Source organism: Cervus elaphus, chromosome 9 (assembly GCF_910594005.1).
Source record: "Cervus elaphus chromosome 9, mCerEla1.1, whole genome shotgun sequence".
Classification (NCBI taxonomy): Eukaryota; Metazoa; Chordata; class Mammalia; order Artiodactyla; family Cervidae; genus Cervus; species Cervus elaphus.
This window is the reverse complement of record NC_057823.1, coordinates 11,816,270-11,842,954: the sequence shown is the minus strand read 5'-3', so window position 1 is coordinate 11,842,954 and position 26,685 is coordinate 11,816,270. Positions and strand designations below refer to the sequence as shown.

Sequence of the window (26,685 nt, the reverse complement as noted above, 5' to 3'; positions counted from 1 at the left end):
TTTTGAGACCCCATGGACTCTAGCCATCCAGGATCCCTCTTGTCACCAGGCAAGAATACTGAAGTGGGTTTCTATTTCCTTCTCCAGGGGATCTTCCCAACCCAGTGATCAAACCTGCATCTGCTACACTGGTAGGCAGATTCTTTACTGCTGAGCCACCTGGAAAACCTTTGGCCAATATCTCTCACATTATTTTCCCCTCCATCAATTCCTGGTAACCACCACTCTCCTCTGTTTATGAGTTCAGCTTTCTTAGATTCCCCACATAAGTGAGATCATGCAGTATTTGTCTTTTGATGTCTGATTTATTTCACTTAGCACAAATGACCTCAAGGTCCATTTCTGTTGTTACAAATGGCAAGGTTTCCTTCTTTCTCATAACTGAATAATATTTAAATATGTATATATACCATATTATATATAATATATACATATATATAGCATTATAAATATTTCTTCTTTGTGTATTCATCCAATGCCAGACGCTTAGGCTGTTTCCATGTCTTGTCTATTATGAACACAGCTGCAATGAACATGGAAGTCCAAGCTGAGCAATTTAACTTCACAAGTTAAATTTCTCAACTGTACATGAGTACAATCTCATGATTTTTCATACCCACCCACTGTACACCTACAAGCCCTGTCATAGTTGAAGTTCCCCCAGAAGTGGACACTGAGACAAGGATTTGAGTGTAGGTAAGAAACACCTGGAGTAACAGGCAAATTTGGCCTTGGAGTAGGGAATGAAACAGGGCAAAGGCTAATAGAGTTTTGCCAAGAGAACGCACTGGTCATAGCAAACACCCTCTTCCAACAACACAAGAGAAGACTCTACGCATGGACATCACCAGATGGTCAACACTGAAATCAGACTGATTATATTCTTTGCAGCCAAAGATGGAGAAGCTCTATACAGTCAGCAAAAACAAGACCGGGAGCTGACTGTGGCTCAGATCATGAACTCCTTATTGCCAAATTAGGACTTAAACTGAAGAAAGTGGGGAAAACCACTAGACCATTCAGGTATGACATAAATCAAATCCCTTATGACTATACGTGGAAGTGAGAAATAGATTTAAGGGACTAGATCTGATAGACAGAGTGCCTGATGAACTATGGACGGAGGTTCATGACACTGTACAGGAGACAGGGATCAAGACCATCCCCGTGGAAAAGAAATGCAAAAAGGCAAAATGGTTGCCTAAGGAGGCTTTACAAATAGCTATGAAAAGAAGAGAAGCAAACAGCAAAGGAGAAAAGGAAAGATATTCCCATTTGAATGCAGAGTTCCAAAGAATAGCCAGGAGAGATAAGAAAGCCTTCCTCAGCTATCAATGCAAAGAAATAGAGGAAAGCAACAGAATGGGAAACACTAGAGATCTCTTCAAGAAAATTAGAGATACCAAGGGAAAATTTCTTGCAAAGATGGGCACAATAAAGGACAGGAATGGTAGGGACTTAATAGAAGCAGAAAATATTAAGAAGAGGTGGCAAGAATACACAGAAGAACTGTACAAAAAAGATCTTCACAACCCAGATAATCACGATGGTGTGATCACTCACCTAGAGCCAGACATCCTGGAATGTGAAGTCAAGTGGGCCTTAGAAAGCATCACTACGAACAAAGCTAGTGGAGGTGATGGAATTCCAGTTGAGCTATTTCAAATCCTGAAAGATGATGCTGTGAAAGTGCTACACTCAATATGCCAGCAAATTTGGAAAACTCACCAGTGACCACAGGACTGGAAAAGGTCAGTTTTCATTCCACTCCCAAAGAAAGGCAATGCCAAAGAATGCTCAAACTACCACACAATTGCACTCATCTCACACGCGAATAAAGTAATGCTCAAAATTCTCCAAGCCAGGCTTCAACAATACATGAACAGAGAACTTCCAGATGTTCAAGCTGGTTTTAGAAAAGGCAGAGGAACCAGAGATCAAATTGCCAACATCCACTGGATCATTGAAAAAGCAAGAGAGTTCCAGAAAAACATCTATTTCTGCTTTATTGACTATGCCAAAGTCTTTAACTGTGTGGATCACAATAAACCATGGAAAATTCTGAAAGAGATGGGAATACCAGACCACCTGACCTGCCTGTTTGAAACCTGTATGCAGGTCAGGAAGCAACAGTTAGAACTGGACATGGAAAAAAAAAAAAGAACTGGACATGGAACAACAGACTGGTTCCAAATAGGAAAAGGAGTATGTCAAGGCTGCATATTGTCACCCTGCTTATTTAACTTATATACAGAGTACATCATGAGAAACGCTGGGCTGGAGGAAGCACAAGCTGGAATCAAGATTGCTGGGAGAAATATCAATAACCTCAGATATGCAGATGACACCACCCTTATGGCAGAAAGTGAAGAGGAACTAAAAAGCCTCTTGATGAAAGTGAAAGAGGAGAGTGAAAAAATTGGCTTAAAGCTCAACATTCAGAAAACTAAGATCATGGCATCCGGTCCCATCACTTCATGGCAAATAGATGGGGAAACAGTGGAAACAGTGGCTGACTTTATTTTTCTGGGCTCCAAAATCACTGCAGATGGTGACTGCAGCCGTAAAATTAAAAGACCCTTACTCCTTGGAAGGAAAGTTATGACCAACTTAGACAGCATATCAAAAGGTAGAGACATTACTTTGTCAACAAAGGTCCATCTAGTCAAGGCTATGGCTTTTCCAATGGTCATGTATGGATGTGAGAGTTGGACTGTGAAGAAAGCTGAGCACCGAAAAATGGATGCTTTTGAACAGTGGTGTTGGAGAAGACTCTTGAGAGTCTCTTGGACTGCAAGGAGATCCAACCAGTCCATCCTAAAGGAGATCAATCCTGGGTGTTCATTGGAAGGACTGATGTTGAAGCTGAAACTCCAGTATTTTGGCCACCTGATGTGAAGAGCTGAGTCATTTTAAAAGACCCTGATGCTGGGAAAGATTGAGGGCAGGATGAGAAGAGGATGACAGAGGATGAGATGGCTGGATGGCATCACCGACTCGATGGACATGGGTTTGGGTAAACTCCAGAGGCCTGGCGTGGTATTGTTCATGGGGTCACAAAAAGTCAGACCCAACTGAACGACTGAACTAACTGAACTGACGAGTTGTTTTGTTATTTTCTTACTGTTGATTTTTGGAAGTTCTCTATATGTTCTAGATAAAAATCTTTTGTCAGATATTTTCAAATGTCTTAACTTTTCACTCTTCTAACTGTATCCTTCACAACGCAGAAATTTCTAATTTCAATAAAGCCCAGTCAAAACACTTTTTCTTTTATGAATTGTGCTTTTTTTTCCTTTATGTATTGCTAGGAATTCCTTGCCTTATTGTATAAGACTTGACCTCAATACAATATTGAATAGATGTAGTGAAAGGAGACATCCTGGTCTTGTTTTACGTTTTAGAGGGAAAACTTTAAATCTTTCACCATTAAATAAAGTGTTAGCTGTAGGTTTGGGGTAGAAGTATATCAAGTTGTTCAGTTCAGTCGCTCAGTCATGTCTGACTTTTTGCGACCCCATGAACCGCAGCACATCAGGCCTCCTTGTCCATCACCAGCTCCTGGAGTTCACCCAAACCCATGTCCATCGAGTTGGTGATGCCATCCAGCCATCTCATCCTCTGTCATCCTCTTCTCATCCTGCCCTCAATCTTTCCCAGCATCAGGGTCTTTTAAAATGACTCAGCTCTTCACATCAGGTGGCCAAAATACTGGAGTTTCAGCTTCAACATCAGTCCTTCCAATGAACACCCAGGATTGATCTCCTTTAGGATGGACTGGTTGGATCTCCTTGCAGTCCAAGGGACTCTCAAGAGTCTTCTCCAACACCACTGTTCAAAAGCATCCATTTTTCGGTGCTCAGCTTTCTTCACAGTCCAACTCTCACATCCATACATGACCATTGGAAAAACCATAGCCTTGACTAGATGGACCTTTGTTGACAAAGTAATGTCTCTACCTTTTGATATGCTGTCTAAGTTGGTCATAACTTTCCTTCCAAGGAGTAAGGGTCTTTTAATTTTACGGCTGCAGTCACCATCTGCAGTGATTTTGGAGCCCAGAAAAATAAAGTCAGCCACTGTTTCCACTGTTTCCCCATCTATTTGCCATGAAGTGATGGGACCGGATGCCATGATCTTAGTTTTCTGAATGTTGAGCTTTAAGCCAATTTTTTCACTCTCCTCTTTCACTTTCATCAAGAGGCTCTTTAGTTCCTCTTCACTTTCTGCCATAAGGGTGGTGTCATCTGCATATCTGAGGTTATTGATATTTCTCCCAGCAATCTTGATTCCAGCTTAAAAATGGGTAAAACAGGGACTTCCCTAGTGGTCCAGTGGTTAAGAATTGTAATGCAGAGGACACTGGTTTGATCTCTAATCCAGGAAAATCCTACATGCCATGAGGCAACTAAGCCTGCATTCCCTATAGCCTGTGCTCCACACAAGAGAAACCACCACTGTGAGAAGCCTCACACCACAACTAGAGTGTAGTCCCTGCTCACTACAACTAGAGAAAGCCCACACGCAGCCAAAGAAAGACCCAGTGCAGCCAAAGATAAAATAAATTAATTTTTTTAGATGGACAAAACACACAGAACAAACATTTCACCAAAAAGGATATACAGATGGCAAATAAACAAAAATACAGTCAAATCATTAGCCATTAGGGAAATGCATTTAAAAACCTCAATTGGATACATTTGTGCATCTAGTAACATGGCAAAAGATAAAAATAATACAACAGCAACAACAAAACTTGACGATACCAAGTGCCAGTGAGGATGCAGAACTGAAAGCTTCAGACATTGTTGGAAATGCAAAATTGCATGTAGCCTCTAGAAAACAATGCGAAAGTTTCTTATAAAGTTAAACATCTTTACCATATGAGCTAATAATTCCACTTCTACGTATTTTTCCTAGGAAATGAAAACATACACCCACACAAAAACCTATCCATGAAATGTTTATGACAGCCATATTTAAAACTGCCAGAAACTGGTCACAATGCAGATGTCCTTCAATAAGTAAATAGTTAAACAAACTGTGATATATCCTTATAGTGGAATACTACTCAGAAATGAAAAATAGAAACTACTGAAACATGGAAAAAAAGCTATAACAAACCTAGACAGTGTATTAAAAAGCAGAGACATCACTTTGCCAATAAAGGTCCCTACAGTCAAGCTATGGTTTTTCCAGTAGTCATGTATGGATGTGAGAGTTGGACCTGAAAGAAGGCTGAACACCGAAGAACTGATACTTCTGAACTGTGGAGTTGGAGAAGACTCTTGAGAGTCCCTTGGACAGCAAGGAGATCAAACCAGTCAATTCTAAAGGAAATCAACCCTGAATATTCATTGGAAGAACTGATGCTGAAGCTGAAGTTCCAATACTTGGCCACCTGATGCAAAGAGCGAACTCACTGGAAAAGACCCTGACACTGGAAAGATTGAGGGCAGGAGGAGAAAGGGGCAACAGAGGATGAGATGGTTGGATGCATCACTGACTTGATGGACATGAGTTAGAGCAAACTTCAGGAGACAGTGAAAGACAGGGAGGCCTGGCATGCTGCAGTCCATGGGGTTCTCAAGGAGTCAGACAAAACTGAGCGACCGAACAACAACTGAAACATGAATCAAAGGAGGTGGAGTGACGGTTTGGTAGTTGTTTCCACAGAATTTCTGCTTTCACAAAACTGATAACCCTTAAATTTACCCCACCCCCCAGTTCCAGAGCAGAGACTGATTGCTTTAAGAAATCAACACATTCTTTTTTTCTTTATGGTGGTAAAGCTGAATTAGCTGATGCACATATCAAAGGCATCAAAAACTTAAAGATTGTTGAAAGGCAAAACCCAACAATTTTATTTCCAGATAGCAAGTTGCCCTTGCATACAGAAAAACAAAGAAGAAGTTTATTTGGTGGTCACTGCATGAATCTTGAAACCAAATTCCAGATTGATGATACTGATAAAAGATGATAGTTATTAATTAATCCACGTTCACTTCAATTCAGCTCAGTTGCTCAGTCGTGTTTGACTCCTTGTGTCCCCATGGACTACAGCATGCCAGGCTTCCCTGTCCTTTACCAACTCCCAGACCTTACTCAAACTCATGTCTATCGAGTCGGTGATGTCATCCAACCATCTCATCCTCTGTCGTCCCCTTCTCCTCCCACCTTCAATCTTTCCCAGCATCAGGGTCTTTTCAAAAGAGTCAATTCTTCACATCAGGTGGCCGAAGTATTGGAGTTTCACCTTCAACATCAGTTCTTCCAATGAATATTAAGGACTGATCTCCTTTAGGATGGACTGGTTTGATCTCCTTGCAGTCCGGGGAACTCTCAAGTCTTTTCCAACACCACAGTTCAAAAGCATCAGTTCTTCGGTGCTCAACTTTCTTTATAGTCCAACGCTCACATCCATACATGACTACTGGAAAAACCATAGCCTTGACTAGACGGACCTTTGTTGGCAAAGTAATGTCTCTGCTTTATAATATGCTGTCTAGGTTGGTCATAGCTTTTCTTCCAAGGAGCAAGCGTTTTTTAATTTCATGGCTGCAATCACTATCTGAAGTGATTCTGGAGCCCAAAAAAATAAAGTCTCTCACTGTTTCCATTGTTTCCCCACCTGTTTAGCATGAAGTGATGGGGCCGGATGCCATGATCTTAGTTTTTGAATGTTGAATTTTAAGCCAACTTCTTCACTCTCTTCTTTCACTTTCATCAAGAGGCTCTTTAGATCTTCTTCACTTTCTGCTATAAGGGTGGTATCACCTGCGTATCTGAGGTTATTGATATTTCTCCCTGCAATCTTGACTCCCGCTTGTACTTCATCCAGCCCAGCATTTCACGTGATGTACTCTGCATATAAGTTAAATAAGCAGGGTGACAATAAACAGTCTTAACGTACTCCTTTTCCTATTTGGAACCAGTCTGTTGGTCCATGTCCAGTTCTAAATGTTGCTTCTTGCCCTGCATACAGATTTCTCAGGAGGCAGGTAAGGTGGTCTGGTATTCCCATCTCTTTCAGAATTTTCCACAGTTTATTGTGATCCACACAGTCAAAGGCTTTGACATAGTCAATAAAGCAGAAGTAGATGTTTTTCTGGAGCTCTCTTGCTTTTTCCATGATCCAGTGGGTGTTGGCAATTTGATCTTTGGTTCCTCTGCCTTTTCTAAATCCAGCTTTAGCATCTGGAAGTTCATGGTTCACATACTGTTGAAGCCTGGCTTGTTGAGCATTCCTTTGCTAGCGTGTGAGATGAGTGCAGTTGTGCAGTAGTTTGAACGTTCTTTGGCATTGACTTTCTTTGGGATTGGATTGAAAACTGACCTTTTCCAGTCCTGTGGCCACCGCTGAGTTTTCCAAATTTGCTGGCATATTGAGTGCAGCACTTTAACAGCATCATCTTTTAGGATTTGAAATAGCTCAACTGGAATTCCATCCAGTTATCCATGCTAGCCCCCTGCAAACTAATTTACATTGGTAAAAATTATCATATATACATAAATGAGTCTCTATATGTACTGACACCTCCTTCTCACTGCCCATAGAATTTAAGTTCTAGTTTCAGCCACCTTATGGGTTAAATGTGCTTGGTCTAACAGAGAACCATTTAGATGTTGTCAAGCAAGATTTTCTTTATTTGATGGTAACAACAGAGGCTACTGTTTAGTACATAAACCAGCAGTTAATAGTGACCTTCTATCCAGTCAGAGTAACTAAAAGCAGCTGTGAAAACTGCAAGGAAAACTAGAGACAGGACAAGAGGCAGCGAAAGCCTGACTGCTGTAAACTGGTACACACCCCTGCGTTTCAGCAAGCGAAGGGAAGCCAAAGTCACTGACTGCTCTCCTCACTGACTTGAATTGACAGTTTCTTCTCCAACCATCTTGTTATTGGTTGCATTCCACTATATCTCGTTAAATATAAAGAATCAGTCTCCACAGTAAAATCATCTTTTCAGAAGAACTATACACAGTACATTCAAAATCACTGTTTGGTTTTTTTTTTTCATCTTTTTTTCCTTGAACTTGTAGGTGGTTGAGTCTCTTGTGTTTCTTCTTTTTCACCAGATATGGGCTGTTTGAAAGCTATTTCATTATCTTTATCATCATTGTTCATTTTAGCCACTTCAGACTTTTGTTTCTCCAAAAATGTTGGTGTACAAATTGGTGTGGGACCCTAGCTATCCACAGCCTTCTCAGGAGTGTTAGGAGTGACTGAAGCTGCTGTCTTCTTCTTATATAAAACCTTTCTGGAATTTTGAGGACCAGTGTTTGAAGCATTTTCCTCATTTTTATGTAAGACCTTAACCAATGAGGGGAAACTATAATCAATTCTCTTTTTAGCCAGTCTCCTCCTGAGTAATTTTTCCTCCTTTTTAAACCACTCCTCCATCCATAGCTTTTAAAGAAGCGAGCGATTCTGATTGTACCATTTCACTGCTGGATATGACGGCCTTTTAAATGGTATATGCCACTCTCTAAAAAGTTTTTCATGTACCTTTTCAGGTGATATAAAAGGACACTTCAAGAGTCTTTCACCAAAAAGGTAGCTGTTCATTGTTTCAGCAGCTATTTTGGCAACATCTTCAGACTCAAACTCCACAAAGCCATAGCCTTTGCTATTTCCAGTCTTTTTTACTCCTGGACAGTCTGAATTTTGTAACAGTGCCAAACTGGAAGAAATATACTCGGATTTGGGTTTCATAAAGTGATGGTGGTAAGCAAACCTGAGCCACCTCCTTTTTAAATTTGGCATCCTCCTGCGGGTTTAGGGACAGGAGTGGCTGAGCTGGGTCATCGAAGGCTGACATTCCACCAATTTGTACGCAGATGAGAAATCAACACATTCTATATCCCATTGCCATAGTGATTGGCTAGTACAGTGGTGCTCAAAAGCAATTTTTCATTGCTTGGCAATTGGCAACATCTGGAAGCATTTTTGGTTATCACACTGGAGGAGTGCATGCTGCTGGTATCTAGTGGGTGGAGGCCAGGGATGCTGTTAAACATCCTACAATGCACAGGACAGCCTTCCACAGCAAAGAGTGATTTGGCCCTAAATGCCAACGGTTCCAACATTGAGGAACCCTAGGCTAGAGAATAAATACGTGACCCAAGTGAAGTCAGTACAAAATCAACACCAAGACTAGAAGCTTCTCAACTCTCTGGAATGTACAAGATGGTCTATGATCCTTACTCCTATTTTGTTAACACAGAGAAGGAAGATCAGAGCTGTGGAAGTGGGAAGAGAAGCCAGGTTGAGTACCACGTGGAACCTGGGGATGAAACTGATACCCAGGGAAAAATCTGTAGAGATGAGTATCTCAGTCCAAATGAGGTCAAATGTTGACCTCATTTGAGCCACTAGATCAAATCTCCCCTGAAGCAGATCCTTTTCAGCTATATGAACTGACTGGTTTTTGTTCGTTTTAGCTAGCTGGATAGACTTTTGTGTTACCTGCAACCAAGAGTGCGCCAGTTGACAGGGGGAACCAATGAACATTAAAGTTCCCCTTTCCTGGAGGAGCCCAGTATAAACACAGCCTTGTCTTGTGCATAGTTAACTGCAAGACATAAAAACCCATTCAAGGTGGAGTACTTATTAAACGATGAACCAGTCTCTCCAAACCCCAAGGAAGCACAAAGTATAGTTGAGATCCATGCAAAATCAGACTTAGGCACTTAGAAGGCAATTAATAAATACCCACTGATGGCAAAGCTATGGTTTTTGCAGTAGTCATGTATGGATGTGAGAGTTGGACTATAAAGAAGGCTGAGTGCCAAAGAATTCATGCTTTCAAATTACGGAGCTGGAGAAGACTTTTGAGAATCCCTCAGACAGCAAGGAGATCAAACAAGTTAATCCTAAAGGAAATCAACCCTGAATATTCACTGGAAGGACTGATGCTGAAGTTAAAACTCTAATCCTGTGACCACCTGATTCGAAGAGCTGACTGATTGAAAAAGACCCTGATGCTGGCAAAGATGGAGGACTGGAGGAGAAAGGGGTGACAGAGGATGAGATGGTTGGATGGTCTCACCATTTCGACAGACATGAGTTTGAGCAAACTCCAGGAGATAGTGAAGGACAGGGAAGCCTGGCATGCTGCAGTCCATGGGGTCACAAAGAGTCAGACACGACTTAGCGACTGAACAACGAACAACATTGATGTCAATGGAATATATGTTCAATTAACTGGAATTTCCATTTGGAAATGAAGTACTCCCTCCAACATCCTGGAACCATTTGAGTGCTCATCTCTAATTCTCCCATAGAATCTGATCCTCCCAAAGAAGACTGCATAGCTCCAGTCTTCTGCTGTTTTCTCATCAGTACCCAGCACCCCAAATTGCCCATCAATATTTCTCCATCTCTCTTGGCCTTAGTAGCTCCACCAAATGATACCTTTCTTGGCACCCTCGTTTTAAAAACATTCTCAAGCAAGAATCTGATTGGCTCAACTTTAGTCAGGTGGCCACCCCTAGTCCAATCAATGGAGTCATCCATCAAAAGAGGAAGCAAAAGTAGTCAGCAAGTGAGCCAGATGGTTTGGCCCCAAGATGAGAGCTCAAGTTAACAACAGGGTTCTTGGGCACCTTCATCAATAGAATTGATCGGAGGCCAGATAAGAACTTCAGGCAAGGTTTTATTGGGACCCCTGTTGCAGCAGTGGGGAGTGAGAACAAACAACAGGTTCCCGTTACTTGCTCATTTCCCAATAGCAGAGAGGGGCGAGCTGGTTCCTTATATGGGGTAAGTGGGGGCGGGGGGTCCAGGGCTTGAGCTGGAGGGGTGGCTTCGGTGGTACCCAGCCCTCAGGTGGTATTGTGTGCAGGAGGCATGCACAGTACTCTGTTCTTGCTCCCAGCTCTTCAGAAGCAGCAGTTGGAGTTTTCTGGTCTTTTTGTATCTTATTGTCCATAATTTGCCCCCTGTATACATACATCCCTGCAGGTGTTTTTAGTCCCTTATAGTTTCTTTGCATTTTGTTGCTCCAGGAGAGGTTTGTCTAGGTGCAAGCACTGCAGGAAAGGGTCCCAGGTCCCGTGTCTCGGCCTGTCTCAAAGTTAATGCTGAAGAGACCAAAACCCCACACTACCACCACCCCTCCTTACCTAGACACACAACAATGACACTGGTGTTAACTATTCCTTTATTAGGTGGTGAGGGAACAGGGAGCTGTACAATGCAAGGCCTGGGGACTTAGCTACACAGGGATTGTGACCAGAAGCTATATTACAAAAATAGCCTACAAATACTTCTATTTTGCCCTGGGGCTGGGCCAGGGGGGTACCAGGAAGAAGAGGTGCCAGGCAGGCAGCTCCTTCTCTTCCTGCAGGCCCACTGTTTACAGGGAGACAAAGTAGAATGCACACATCTCCCCTGGTCCTCATATTCCCACCAGCCACCCCACCCTCCCAGTTCCCAAAGGAAGAAGGCCCACACCCTAGGATGGGGGTGGGGGGACTGTGGGCGGGCTCTCTGGGCCAGAGGGCAAAGCTCTAGAATAAGTTCCATCTGGAATGCAGTGAAGTGAGGGAGGTGGAGCAGGGAGGAGGCTCCCAAGTCTCACCCGACCCCTAGCCCCGGAGGGTGCGCCCAAGGGTGCCTACTTGGTACACACCAGGGTTGTGTACTTGGTACACAGGAGCCCGGTCATGCCCGTGTACTTGGTACACAGAATCCAGCTTGGCCGAATGGGCCCACAGACTCAGCCCCACGGGGGCACTGGGGGGGTTCGCAGGGGGGCAGAGAGCATCTCCATATATATATTTTGTAAAAAATAATAATAATAATAAGTTTGTTTAAATGAATTTGTTTCTATACAAAATGTAAAAAAAAAATAATAATAATCCACTTGTGTCAGAGCAGGAGGAGTGAGAGAAGGGGGCCAGAGAAGGCAAGAAAAGGGGGGAAGAGAGAATGGGGGTAGGGGGGTATTGGCCACAGGATGAGGGGGGAGGCAGGAGGATGTCCTAGACTCACCACAGGACCCAAGGGTGAGGGTCAGCCTGCACCCCTTATAAATAAAGGAAGACTGAAACCCTAGGCTGGTGACCTATCTTGGTCACACTGCAAGGAGAGTGGGGTACAGGAGAAAACAAGAGACAGAATGAAATGGACTAAAAGGGGAGACAGAGAGAGGAATCATGATGGGGTGCCCCTTCAGCCTCCCCAAATCCAGGAACTGGGGAGCCCTCAGGCCAACACTTGCCTCTTGGGGGTGACTTCAGGCTGGGGCCCTAGCTGGGTCTGGGCCTGAGCAAGAGCGCCAGGGACCGACAGGGGGAGCGGCTGGGCCGACAGCGACCCAGCAGCTGTGGCCGTGGCCCCGGTGGCAGTGGCTGGGCTGGGCGTGGAGTCAGACCAGTCCGAGAGTGAGGGCGGGGAGGGGCTGGCCCAGTGCTCGGGGGACTCGGGGGATGGGGTCAAGTAAGGGTGCTCGCTGGGGACCCGCAGGAAGCGGGCCTTGGGGGGGCTGCCGTGGGCCCCAGCCACTGCGGGGAACTCCTCGCCGTGTCCTGGGGCGGCCAGGTAGGGCGGGGGCTGCTCCTGGGGGGACACGGGATTCCCGGGGTTCAGGAGCTGGGGTCCCGGGGCCAGCGGCAGCAGGAAGGAGGGGCCTGGAGGGGCGGGCGGGGGCAGCCGGGCCCAGTCGAGGGGTACGGCCACGGGGTTCAACAAGCCCAGGCTGAGCACGCAGCCCCCAGGGGGCTGGCGCCCTAGACCCGCCCGGCCCGCACCACCCAGCTGCGCCAGAGACACGGCCGTGGCCGTGGCGGCCGCGTAGGGCCCCTCGAGCGGGAAGCCGCCAGGGGACGCGGGGGGCCCGCCAAAGGCCCGCGGGGAGTCCAGCGAGTCCACGGGCGAGAGCGTGACCGAGCTGTCGGCCAAGGGCCCCGGGCAGGCCAGCGTCAGCTTCTTGCCCCGCCCCCGGGTGCCCTGCGGCCCCAGCCCCGCCTTCCCTGGGGGCCTCCGGCTCTTCTTGGCCCCGGCCTGCGCCACCTTGAGGCCGGGGAGGAAGGCCCCGGGCGGGCAGAGCAAGGGCCCCAGGCCGTGAGGGCCAGGCGGGCTGCGGGGCCCGCTGGGCTGATCCAGCAAGCGCACGATGTCCTGGTGCAGCCTCTCCTGGGCCACGTCCCGGGGCAGCCTGTCCAGGTGGTCTGTGATCTCCCGGTTGGCAAAGTGGTCCAGCAGCAGCTTGGCCGCCTCGAAGCTGCCCTCCCGGGCGGCCAGGAACAGTGGAGTCTCTTCCTGTGGGGGCCCGGGAACCCAAAAGATGTCAGGGTCACGAGTCAGGTTAAGTCCTGCCTAACATCACAGAGGCCTCTAGTCTCTGAGGGAAACAGAGCTAAGAGTTCATACTCTGCAGCCAGACAGACCTTGATTGGAATCTAAGTTCTGCCTGGGGGAAAAACTGGGCAAGTTCTTTCCTTAAAGCCCTGTTCATCCAGCACCTATTAAGAAACTTCAGGGCCCAAAGCCAGGGTGAGGTGAGTGAGGCACTCACCTTAGGCACAGAATTTAAGGGGGTGGCGAAAAATTCTGTTATCAAAATAAATGGTATATAATGCAGTTTTTATAGTTAAGATTAATGCAAAAAAAAAATCCGTAACAAATATAGCATGGAAATTTTAGATAAAGATGGAATCTACCCCTGCATTCTTTTGAACCTCATTTTTCCATTGGTGAAATGAGAGTAATACCACCTTGCAAGGGTTTTCAAACAATAGTCATAATAGCTATCTTTTGTTGTGGATCCGCTAAGCACTTTACAAAAGGATTAGCTCACTGAATCCTTGGAAGAGGTGATGAGGTGGGTACTGTTGCTTCTCCGTTTCAAAAATGTGAACAGAAGTGCAGAAGAGTTAAGTAACTTGCCCAAGGTCACGAGCAACTGCCATCCAGTTCCTCCTCTGATCCACTATTGGAACCTCATGGGCCCTGATCCCACACTGGAACGCTGGCTACAGGCAGGGTGAGTGTCCCCACCAGCCTCCCCCAGTCTCCTCTCTACCTGTGGCGGCTGTGCCAAGGCTGAAGGCGATCCAAAGGCTGGGGCTCACCTTGCTATCCTGCATGTCCTTGTTGGCTCCGTTTTTGAGCAGAGCCAAGGTGGCCTCCACGTTGTTGACAGCTGCAGCCCAGTGTAAGGCCGATTTTCCTAGGGAAGTGAGGAGAGGTCAAGGTCAGGACCCGGCTCACTAGCTGCCCCTCCCCCCCACAGGGGGGGAACAGGAAGTGTCTAAATATAGGCTGGGATGGGGGGGAGGCTTACCAGAGTATCTGAGTACCTGTGTTTGGGTCCATGTGTGCACTTTCCATATTTGGTGTAACTTTCCATATTTGGGGCATATTATGTGGGCCTCACTAAGTTGTACATACAGCTGTGCTGTCCAGTGCAACAGACAGTCACATATGGTTCTTTAGTTTATATAAATTACAGAAAAAAAAAAAAAAAGGAGTTCCCTGGTAGCCTAGTGTTTAGGATTCCAAGCTTTCATTGCTATGGTCTAGGTCCAATCCCTGGTCAGGGAACTGAGATCCCACAAGCTTCACAGCATGGCAAAAAATAAATTAATTAATTAAATTGGTGTCAAGACAGTTTAATGGGGAAAGGATAACTTTCTCAACAGATTGTGCTGGGGGGCTTTCCTGGTGGTTCCACGGTGGAGAATTTGCTTGTCAATGCAGGGGACACAGATTTGATCCCTGATCTGGGAGGATCCCACATGCCTTGGAGCAACTAAGCCTGTGTGCCACAACTATTGGGCCTGTGGTCTAGAGCCCAGGAGCAGCAACCACTGATGCCCTTGAGCCTAGAGCCCATGCTCTGCAACAAGAGAAGCCACCACAGGGAGACGCCCACACCCTTCAACTAGAGAGGAGCCCCCAGTCACTGCAACTAGAGAAAACCCACACACAGCAACGAAGACCCAGCACAGCCAAAAATAAATAAAATTATTTCTTTAAATGGTGCTGGTACAACTGGATCTCCAAATGCAAAAGAACAAAGTTGGACCCCTACCTCACACCATATACAAAAAATAATTCAAAGTGAATCCAATATCTAAATGTAAGAGCTCAAACTATAAAACATTTACAAAGAAACACAGGAGTAAATTTTCACAAGACCTTGAATTAGGCAAAGGATTCTTGGATATGACACCCAAAACACAAGCAACAATAACAACAAAAATAGATAAACTGGACATAATCAAGATAAAAAAACTTTTGTGCTTATAAGGACATCATCTAGAAAGTAAAAAAGAAAACCTATAGGGAAATTCCCTGGCAGTCCAATGGTTAAGACTCCAAGCTTCCACTGTAGGGGGTGGAGGTTCGATTCCTGGTAGGGGAACTAAGGGCTTGCCTGATGGCTCAATGGGTAAAGAATCTGCCTGCAATGCAGGAGACACAGGAGACTCAGGTTCAGTTCCTGCGTTGGGAAGATGCCTTGCAGAAGGGAATGGCAACCCACTCCAGGATTCTTGCCTGGAGAATTCCGTGGACAGAGGAGCCTGGTAAGCTACAGTCCATGAGGTGGAAAGAGTCAGACATGACTGAGTGACTAACACACACAAGGACATCACCTAGAAAGTAAAAAGAACACCTACAAGAACTTCCCTGGTGGCCCAATAGTTAAGACTCCAAGTTTCCACTGCACGGAGTTGGGGGTTTGATTCCTGGTTGGGGAACTAACATCCCATATGCCGTGGGGTGCAGTCCCCACCGAAAGAAAACCTACAAATATAATAAACCTACTGTATGTTTGATAAGAGACCTAGCTAGAATATATGAAGAACTCTTATGACTCAATCATAAAAAGACAAATAACCCAATTTAAAAACGGGCAAAGAATCTGAATAGACATTTCTCCAAAGGTATACAAATGGCTAATAAATTTAGAAAAATGCTCAACATCATTAGCCATCAGGGAAATGCAAATCAAACCACATTGAGATACTAAATCACATCCACTAGGGAGACAGTACAAAAAGACAGAGAAAAACAAGTTGTCAGTCGGGATGTGGTGATATCGGAACCTTTTTTATACACTGTTGGTAAGAATGAAAAATAGGGCAGCCACTGTGGAAAACAGTCTGGCAGTTCCTCAAAAAGTTAAAAAGAGTTATCATGTGACCTAGCAATTCTGCCCCTAGGGATACATCCCAGAGAAATAAAACCATGTCCACACAAAAACTGATACATGAATTCCATAGCAGCATTATTCATAATAGCCAAAAAGCAGAAACAACCCAAATGTCCATCAGTGGATGAATGCATAAACAAGATGTGGTGCATCCACATAATAGAGCATTGTTTAGTCATTAAAAACAAAAAAGGGGGTTTCTCTGTGTGTTCTAGTGGTCAAGAACCCAGTGGTTAAGAACCCTGCCACACAGGGGACATGGGTTCGGTCTCTGGTCTGGGAGGATCCTGCATATGGTGGAGCAACGAAGCCTGCGAAGCACAGCTACTGAGCCTGTGCTCAACAGCCCGGGAGCTGCAACTACTGAAGGCCCTGAGCCCTGCCGCCTGTGCGCCACAGCAAGAGCAGCCCATGCACTGCAACTAGAGAGGAGCCCCCACTTACCACAACTACAGAAAGCCAGCAACGAAGACCCAGAACAGCCAAAAATAAATAATTCAAAAAAAAAAAAAGAGGGAGTTCCCTGGTGACCTAGTGGTTAGGATTCTGGGCTCTCACTGCTATGGCTGGGGATCATTCCCTGTCAGAGAATTGAGACCCCGCAAACCTTACAGTAAAGCCAAAAAACAAACAAAAAGTAATACTGGCACATGCTATCATGTATATACCTGCTATTTGCAGGCTCATGAACCTAGAAAACATCACGCTAAGTGAAAGGAGCCAACCAAGAAAGATCACATATTATGTGATTCCATTTATATAAAGTAGAATACACAAATCCTTATAGAGAGACAGTACATTGGCAATTGTCTAAGGGCCACGGAAAATGAGGGGGTGTGGAGGGGTGATGGCTAAGAGGCAGAGGCTTCTTTTTCAGATGATGAAAACATTCTAAAATTTATTGTGACAAAAATAAAATTAAATTTATTGTGATGATATTTACACAACTTTGTGGTTATACTTGGGGGCTCCCCAGGCAGCACTAGTGGTAAAGAACCCAGCTGCCAATGCAAGAGACATAAGAGATGTGGGTTGGGAAGGTCCCCGTGGAGGAGAACAGGGCAACCCACTTCGGTATTCTTGCCTGGAGGATCCCAAGGACAGAGGAGCCTGGCAGGCTACAGTCCATGGGGTCACAAAGTGTTGGACATGGCTGAAGCCAACTTAGCACACACACAGGTGGTTATACAAAAAAAAAAAATCACTGGATTTTACACTTGAATGAATTGCATGGTATGTGAATTATATGTCAATTCAGCTATTTTTTTTTTTTTAAGGCAAAGCAAAGGTTAAAATATTCAATGAAATAAAAGACTCAGTTCTTTGTTCGCCCCAGCCACATTTCAGGTGCTCAGTAATCACCATGCGTTGCCAATAGCTACCATATCAGATAGCACAGACCAAGAGTATTTCATCATCACAGTTCTACTGGCCAGTGCCCTTCTAGAGCCATATTTCTCAAGCAGGGGTGATTTTCCTCTCTGGGGCATTTGGCAGTGTCTGGAGATATTTTTGGTTGTCACATCTTGGAGGTGGGGTGCTACTGGGATCTAGTAGGTCAAGACCAAGAACACTACACTGCACAGGGTGGCCCCTATGGCAAAGGATGATCCAATCCCCCAATGTCAGTGTTGCTGAGATTGAGAACACCCGGCTCCAAAGATGTTTCTGAGAGTCCAAGTGTGTCTGTGGTCATGTGAGGTTCTCTAGACACAAGGCAGGTTGCTGTTGGGCAAGCAAGCCACCTCCAAGCAAGAAGTGATCCCCACCTACAGACTGGCTGATTTGCAAACTTGACACCAGTAGTCCAGCAGGTGGCACCAGTGTACACTCGTCTAACAAAGCAGATGGAAAGATGGAAAGAACAGCATGCTTGCCTGCTTCGTCCTTCAGTCGTGTCCCACTCTTTGTGAAACCATGGACTGTAGCCCACCAAGCTCCTCTGTCCATGGAATTTTCCAGGCAAGAATACTGCAGTGGGTTGCCATTTCCTACTCCAGGGGATCTTCTTGACCCAGGGATCGAACCCATGTCTCCTGTGTCTCCTGCATCGTCAGGCAAATTCTTTACCACTGAGCCACCTGGGAAGCCCCACGTGGAAAGGCACCTTTTTCTAAATCACTGCAGCACAATATAGGCTAATGGGTGTCATTTTTTAAAAAATAAATGTATGAGAGTGTAAGTCCATGTTGAAACCCTGTTATGAGTGCATGGGTTTCACTGACCGGGTCTCAGTGTGGGTGTGAGTTCACACCAAGTTAGGGTCCCGGTGACACTGTCTCAGCCCCCACCCACTGCTACCCCCTGCAGCCTACCGAGCTCATCCACAGCATTGACATCAGCGTGGCTGGCGATGAGCTCTTCCACCATGCCCTCCACCGCCAGGCGGGCTGCCAGGATCAGTGCCGTGGAGCCGTCTGCCATGCGAGCATCCAGGTCTGTAGAGCGGTTCCGGATGAGAATCTAAGGGAGATGGGGGTGCAGCAGGGGTAGTCATGGCAAGAACAAGGGAACAAGAAGCACCCCCAAGCCCTCTGAGGACCCCAACCAATGCCTCCCATGGAACCGATGCGTTCAGGGAGCAGCTACTTGACAGTAACTCTACACTCATATATCCCCATTTCACAAATGAGAAAGATGAGCTCTGACAGGCAGAACCAGGGCTCAAACCCAAGTCTGATGTGCGTCCCAGCTCTGAAGTCCCAAGAGGCAAGCCGATCTCACCTGGAAGACGCCCTGGGCATCGGCAGTGACAGCTGTGTGCAGGGGGGTGCGGCCAGAGTGATCCTGGGCATTGGTGTCTGCCCCAGCGTCCAGCAGCCGCTTGGCCGCGTCAGCCCGGGCATAGCGGGCAGCCAGGTGCAGGGCCGTCTCGCCAGTACGGTCGGTCCGAGCCCCAAGCTGTGCCCCCTGGCAGATCAGGTCTGAGATGATGCTGGCTGATGTGTCTTCTGCCTCGTCCTCCTCGGTTGGGATTGGCTCCAGGGCTCCCCCGCAGAAGGAGGCCAGCATTAGAGGGGTGAAGCCATCTGTAGGGACCAGGAGTGTGTCAGAAAGGAGGCGGACACAGGGCCTTCCCAGGGAATACGACACTGCATTAGGAGGAAGTGCACTGCATTAGGAGGAAGTGGGATGTGTGGAAGTACAAGATCGAGGGGCCAATCCTCCCATCACACACACGCACACTCACACCTGGCACACACATTTGTGCCAGGTACCCCGAAGCCAACCCAGGATGAGGCTTCACAGGCATTTGGTTTGTGACAGGAGGCCTCCTAGGCAGTAGGGCACACAGAACAAGGGAGAAAGTCAAGCAAGTCGACGATGACCACATTCCTGGAGAGTTATTTCAGCCTGAGTTATTTCACTTTGTCAGCAAAGGTCCATCTAGTCAAAGCGATGGTTTTTCCAGGAGTCATGTACAGATGGGAGAGTTGGACCATAAAGAAGGCTGAGCACCCAAGAATCGATGCTTTCGAATCATGGTGCTAGAGCAAGGAGATCAAACCAGTCCATCCTAAAGGAAATCAACCCTGAATATTCAGTGGAAGGACTGTTGCTGAAGCTGAAGCTCCAATACTTTGGCCACCTGATGCGAAGAGCTGATTCACTGGAAAAGACCATCACGTTGGGAAAGATTGAGGGCAGGAGGAGAAGGGGGCAACAGAGAATGAGATGGTTGGATGGCATCATTGACTCAATGGACATGAATGTGAGCAAACTCCAGGAGACAGTGAAGGACAGGGAAGCCTGGTGTGCTGCCGTCCACAGGGTTGGGAAGAGTCAGACACGACTTAAAGTCTGAACAACATTTCAGCCCGATTCCAAAGGCGGACTCTGAAAGCTGAGTTGTACCCAGAGTTGTAATCCACCTTGAGACAAAGGAGCTGAGTCTTTCATATACCTGCATCCACTGCTTAGGAGCTGCACCGAGGGACACAAAATACCGAGTACCTGGGGGCCTAATGGGAGTCCAAAGAGTGCCACAGGTGCGAGTCATTTGGAGCAAAAGCAAAACAGAGCTGCAGGAGGCATATTATAAAATGTGGCAAAGACAGACCCAAGAGGATTCAGACACCATGGTCTGCTCTATTCTGCAAGAGCATTTGCTCTTGTTTTCCTTAGGAAGCCACTAGCACCCCATTCTCCATTCTCAAGCCCTAGGTAAAGGCAAATCCCCCACGCAGGGACAGGCATATAGCCCAGGCCTGTCAATCTGCATGTTCCAGGCCCCAGGCCACACTGATTGGCCCACACACGGGGCACGTGACCTTAGACCATCCAATCAGAACTCATCCTGGGAGGACCTCCCTGGTGGCCCAGTGACTAAGAATCTGCTGGCCAAGGCAGGGGACCCGGGTTGGATCCCTAATCTGGGAAGATCCCACATGCTGCGGAGCAACTAAGCCCATGTGCCACAATTCCTGAGCCTGGGTACCCTAGAGGCGTGCTCCGCAACACGAGAAGCCGCGGCAACGAGAAGCCCCTGCACCGCAACTAGAGAAGACCGGTGAGCAGCAACAAAGAGCCCACACACCGCAAAAAAGACCCAGTGCAGCCAAAAATTTTAAAAATAAATCAATAGCTTTCATTAGCCAAAGATACAATAGTTTGAGCATCAACAAGAATGTGTGCATTAAATTTAAACATAACAGCTACATTTAAAAAAAAAAAAAAAAAAACACCTCATCCTGGGACTTTTGCTGTCACAGATGAGAAAAAGGTTTTGTAATGCCTGCAGGAGAAAGACGGCCTGGACTGGAACCAAAAGCTGACAAGTCCAGGATCCAAATGTGCCTGAGCTTCTGTTTACAAGAGCCAGTAAATAAATCCCTTGTTTTACTTAAGTTAGCTTGAGTTGGGCTATTATCACTTACGTCCAAAAGTCCTGACTAACACACACACCCACAGACAGACAGCCAGACACACCCAGCTGTCCCCAGAGCACAGACTCAGATGGAACCTCTGATGAGCAGGATGGATCAAGGGCATTCTGGAGGCAGGGGCGCCATCACTGACCTGGACCGCGCACGTTGACATCCATGCCATCCGCATCTGCATCGCCCTGCGGCGGTGTCAAGGCCATGGCTGGTGCCATGCGGATGTCAGCGGCAACCAGGTGGTGTTGAGTCCACTGGCGGCAATCCACAGCGTCCTCGGTCCCCACACCAGGCTCCTCCACCTGGAGGCACAAGGACCCAGGTTCTCACAAGGAATTGGGAGACACAGAGGGACCATCTGGGCATTCTCACAGATTTCTCTCACAGAGATGCACACACAGCGGGTGCCGAGAAGCCATTAACGTCATGCTTGATAGGGACTTCCCAGGTGGTTCAGTGGTAATGAATCCGCCTACCAGTGCAGGAGACACAGGTTCGCTCCCTAGGTCAGGAAGATCCCCTGGAGGAGGAATGGCAATCCCCTCCAGTTCTTGCCTGGAAAATCCCATGGATAGAGGGATCTAGCAGGCTACTGGAGAGGGCAATGGCACCTCACTCCAGTACTCTTGCCTGAAAATCCCATGGACAGAGGAGCCTGGTGGGCTGCAGTCCACGGGGTCACTAAGGGTCGGACGCAACTGGGCGACTTCACTTTCACTTTTCACTTCCATGCATTAGAGAAGGCAATGGCAACCCACTCCAGTGTTCTTGCCTGGAGAATCCCAGGGACGGGGGAGCCTGTGGGCTGCCGTCTATGGGGTCGCACAGAGTCGGACACGACTGAAGCGACTTAGCAGCAGCAGCAGCAGCGGGCTACAGTCCATGGGGGTTGAAAAGAGTCGGACACGACTGAGCGACTGAGCACACACAGCAGGACTAAACAGAGCCTGATCAAATCAGATCTGAACTTAAGGACCCAGGTGGGGAGCTTAATTTCATAAACGGGGAGAGCCAGGTGACGGACAGCTAACAGGAAAAGGTCCTGTTATCCACAGGACCCTTCAATGTGGATTTAGTGTCTGACACTGTCCCTTAGTAGGCTTGTAACCCTAGAATTCTGAGCTTCTCATTGGTAAAATCAAGATGATGCAGTCAGGGACTTCCCTGGTGGCCCAGTAGTTAAGGATCCGCCTGCCAATGCAGGGGACATGGGTTTGATCCCTGGTCCAGGAAGATTCATTATGCCTCGGAGTAAATAAGCCTGGGCACCACAATGACTGAGCCCTCGCCCTGGAGCCCATGCTCTGCAACAAGAGAACTCACCGCAATAAGCAGCCTGCCCATTGTAACTAGAGAGAAGCCCTAGTCTCCACAACTAGAGAAAACCCACTCAAAGCAACAAAGATCCAGCATGGCCAAGGATTAACTCATTAACTAACTTTAAAAAAAAAAAGAGAGATGATGCAATAATTCCACAGTACCCACATAAACATTCTGCACCATATACTTAACACCCACTTTTGGATGAGAAAGTAAGGGGAGAAAAGCCTGAGGCAAGCAGATTTCTTTAGCTGTCATTTGCAATAGAAGTATCCATTTTAACAAACATTAAAACACAGACAGGGGGAGAAGGGGACGACAGAGGATGAGATGGTAGGATGGCATCACCAACTTGATGGACATGAGTTTGAGCAAACTCCAGGGGTTGGTGATGGACAGGGAAGCCTGGCGTACTACATACAGTCCATGGGGTCACAAACAGTTGGACAAAACTGATTGAACTGAACTGAAAACACAGGAAAAGGGAGGAGACTCCCTGGTGGTCCAGTGGTTGGGACTCTGCACTTTCATTACAGAGGGCCACAGTACAATCCCTGGTCAAGGGACTAAGAATCCATAGGCCACCCAGTGTGGCCAAGAAATACATAGGTAGGGCAGAGGCAGCTAAGCATGGAAGTATATATCAATAGCTGCTTTATAGCATCCTCACAAAGATGAAATAAGAGGCTTTGTGTACATCCCAGACATTCAGCAAGCTTCAAAGTATGCTAGCAGGAACCTGTTATGAATTGTGCTACCCCCAAATCATATGACATCACAAAGGTTCATCTAGTCAAAGTAATGGTTTTTCCAGGAGTCATGTACGGATGTGAGAGTAGGACTATAAAGAAAGCTGAGCACCAAAGAACTGATGCTTTTGAACTGTGGTGTTGGAGAAGACTCTTGAGAGTCCCTTGGACTGCAAGAAGATCAAACCAGTCAATCCTTAAGGAAATCAACCCTGAATATTCATCAGAAGGACTGGTGCTGAAGCTGAAGCTCCAATACTTTGGCCACCTGATTCAAAGAGCTGACTCATTAGAAAAGACCCTGATGCTGAGAAAGATTGAAGACAGGAGAAGGGGGCAACAGAGGATGAGATGGTTGGATGGCATCACCAACTCAAAGGACATGAGTTTGAGCAAACTCAGTGAGATGGTGAAGGACAGGGAAGCCTGGCATGCTGCAGTCCATGGGGTCGCAAAGAGTCAGACACGACTTAGCGACTGAACAACAACAAAAATCATATGATGAAGGCCTAATCCCCCAACATGACTATATTTAGAGACAGAGCTTTTAAGGAAGTAATTAAGGTTAAATAAGATCATAGGGGTGGAGCCCTAATCCAATAGGACCAGTGGAAGAGGAAGAGACACCAGAGTTCTCCCTCATTCTCAGCACACAAAGAGGAAAGGTCATGTGAGGACACAGTGAGAAGACACATTCTCAAGATAAGAAGAGCCAATCCTGCCAGCACACTGATCCTGGACTTACAGCCTCCAGTGTGTATCTGCGCATGCTAAGTCGACTCAGTCGTGTCTGACTCTGTGCGACCCTATGGACTGTAGCCCACCAGGCTCCTTTGTCCATGCGATTCTCCAGGAGAGAATACTGGAGTGGGTTGCCATGCCCTCCTCCAGGGGATCTTCCTGACCCAGGGACTGGACTCACATCTCCTGCCTCTCCTGCACTAGCAGCCAGGTTCTTTATACCATCAGCGCCTCCTGGGAAGCCCCAGCCTCCAGAGGTGTGAGAAAATAAGTGTCTTGTTTGAGCCACTCAGTCTGCAGTATTTCATTATGGCAATGCTCGCTGACAAAGACAGGGCCCATGGTGTGGCCCCTGGACAGGAAAAGACTAGCTGGGGGTGTTCTCAGGCAGGGCACGCTGGGCTAAGGTGGCCGCATCAGAGAGAATGCAGAGTCACTCTCTGGGGTAGGGGATCCCCTCTGGAAAGATGCCAGGAGCAGGATGGGGTGGTTGCCATGACTGTTTTCCAGAACCAGGGACAGCGGGGATTCCCCTGGCTCTCCCACTGACCACTGGACCCCCACCCAGGACCCTGAGGGCAGGGGTCACAGGAGGGAACACAACCTTCAGTCGCTTGGCCTCCGGGCACTCTGTGTCCATCCAGTCGGTGGCCACCTCCCCCATCAGACTCTCACCCTTGGCCATGTTCCTGTGGGGACAGTGGGGAGGGGTGAGGGACAACGGGGTCAGCAGGGGCAGGGCCCACAGGGTCAAGAGACAGGGTCTAAGGACCGGATGCAGGATGCGGTCAGGGTTGCAGGGGATACTGTCAGGGGTTGTGATGGGTGACAGTCAGGTGGAACTGGGGAAGGGACAGGAGTCAGCGGTCAGAGCAGTTGTCTGTGGGACAGGTGAGGGTCACAGGCATACAGCATGGGTTATGGCAGATGACATCATAGTCATGGAAGACAGAGTTATCCTCATAGCAGCTGAGAGATGTAGCCAGGAATGAAGAGGTTGTGGAGAGGCAGCAGAGGGCACAGGGTCACAGGAGAGGTAAATTCAGGGATTAGGACAGGGTATGGCTGGAGTCTTGAGGGGCCGGTCAGGGAGGTGGAGGTCATGGCCAAGGCCAGGACTGAGGATCCTGGGGAATGAGCACTGAGTTGGGGTGGAAAGGCGAGAAAGGTGAGAAGTCAGGTCAAGAGTCAGGGTAGGTTATTCTTGAGGCTTTCAATGGCTAAGTCAAAGATCTCTCGGTAAATATCACAGTGCACTTGCAAATATGTGGGTTATTTTAAAATTTCTTTTGATATTGATTTCTAACATGATTCCACAGTGATAAGAGAACAGACTCGATATGATTTCAATACCTTTAGACCATGACATTTTTGCACCTTGTTTTATGACCCTGGGTATGGGCCAGTATCTCCTGGTTTATAGTCTATGGGAACTTGAAGGTTTTGTTCCCTGATGTTGTGTGAAAATTGTATAATCTTAATTATGTTGAATTGGCTCATACTGCTTTTCAGGTCTACCATATCCTTCTGCTTTTCTGTCTATTCATTCTGTTAATTTTTTGAGTCTGATATTGAAACTCCAATGAAAAATCTTAATTTATCTACTTAAAAAATAATTGTAACATACAGTGGAACTATATGTAACTTTCTTCTGTATTTTCCAAGTCTCCTATAAATGTGCTATCATACTTTCATAAATTAAAAAATTAAAAATTAAAACAAAAAAAAAGTCAGGGTAGGTTAGAGCCAGAGGTGGTGCTGGGGCTCATAGAGGATAGGATCAGGGGGTCCAGTGAGGGGTTGGGGTGCAGACAGGGGTCATGAGGGAACACATTCTGAGTATCAGGGTGAAGTCTGAGAGGCTGGGATGGAGGGAGGGGGTAGTCACAGTAGGATTTGAGTCAGGGAACTGGGCCATACGAAAGGGGATCGAGGGCCACAAATCAGGGGTGACCCCTTAGGGATTACCGAGTCGTTGGTCAAGGAGACAAACACTGATGTCCAGGCTGGAGTCTGAAGTTAGGGTCAGGTAGGGGTCAGAGGGCAGAGTCAGGTGAAGGTGGGCTCAAGGGCTCATCAGACCCCGCCACAGTCAGGGACGGGGTGAGGGATCGGGTGGGATCCTCACTTCATGCCCAGCGCGTCTTGGCCCACGGGTTCCCGCCGGCCCTTGTGTCCCGCGGCCGTGTCCTTGTGCAGCGCGAAGCCCTCGGGGAACCAGAGGGTGCTGTGCTCACGCTTGCGGCGGGCCACCATGACGCCGAGGACCAGGAGGACCAACAGGAAGATGCCGCTGGCCGCCAGCAGCGGTAACAGCGGCACGCTTGGTTCCGGCAGCTCCACCGGCTCCCCTGCGGGCAGGAAGCAGGGGGTCTTTACCAGGGGCCCGGGCCCACCCTCATCCCCTGACCCCGGGCCGGGCCTCACCCCGCGCCGCCCGCAGTGGGTAGGGGAAGTCAAGGCGCTCCACCGCCGACAACGCTCCCAAATAGTCCGCCGCGCTCTGGGCGTCAGGAAAACAGTGGTCATTCTCGGGCGACTGCAGGCACAGCCGGTTGTCAATCTCCAGCATCACTACAGAGCTGCGGAGACACGGCGGAGGGGAGGGAGGCTCAGCAGGCGCTGCTACAAGCCCCGCCCCAGGCCCCGCCCACCGTCCCACGCCGCGCTCAGAAGAGCCTCTACTCACCAGGTCCCCACTAACTCCCGTCTGGCATCCAACCCCACCACATCCCCTCAAACTACCTTTTTTTAAATCCACTTACTATATATTTGGTGATATTAAGGATGTTTATTTTTTTTACCTGTGGTCATGGTATTACAGTGTTT

At 47.4% G+C, this 26,685-nt stretch overlaps 1 protein-coding gene and 1 pseudogene across 2 annotated transcripts in view; both read right to left on the bottom strand.

The window, feature by feature from the left end:
- Positions 1-7,932: 7,932 nt before the first annotated feature.
- On the bottom strand, positions 7,933-8,822 carry LOC122701030 (annotated as a pseudogene).
- A 2,326-nt stretch (positions 8,823-11,148) lies between these two features.
- The window catches only part of NOTCH3 (notch receptor 3), a 39,426-nt gene continuing 23,889 nt past the window's right edge, over positions 11,149-26,685 (bottom strand). For both annotated transcript variants that reach the window (XM_043911164.1, XM_043911165.1), the window contains exons 26-33: positions 26,284-26,438; positions 25,985-26,207; positions 24,461-24,545; positions 21,186-21,348; positions 18,891-19,195; positions 18,482-18,629; positions 14,080-14,177; positions 11,149-13,267 (exon numbers count right to left, since the gene is read on the bottom strand). In XM_043911164.1, the coding sequence (XP_043767099.1) occupies positions 12,212-13,267; positions 14,080-14,177; positions 18,482-18,629; positions 18,891-19,195; positions 21,186-21,348; positions 24,461-24,545; positions 25,985-26,207; positions 26,284-26,438 (2,233 nt within the window). In that variant the 3' untranslated portion in view covers positions 11,149-12,211. The remainder of the gene's footprint in view (positions 13,268-14,079; positions 14,178-18,481; positions 18,630-18,890; positions 19,196-21,185; positions 21,349-24,460; positions 24,546-25,984; positions 26,208-26,283; positions 26,439-26,685) is intronic.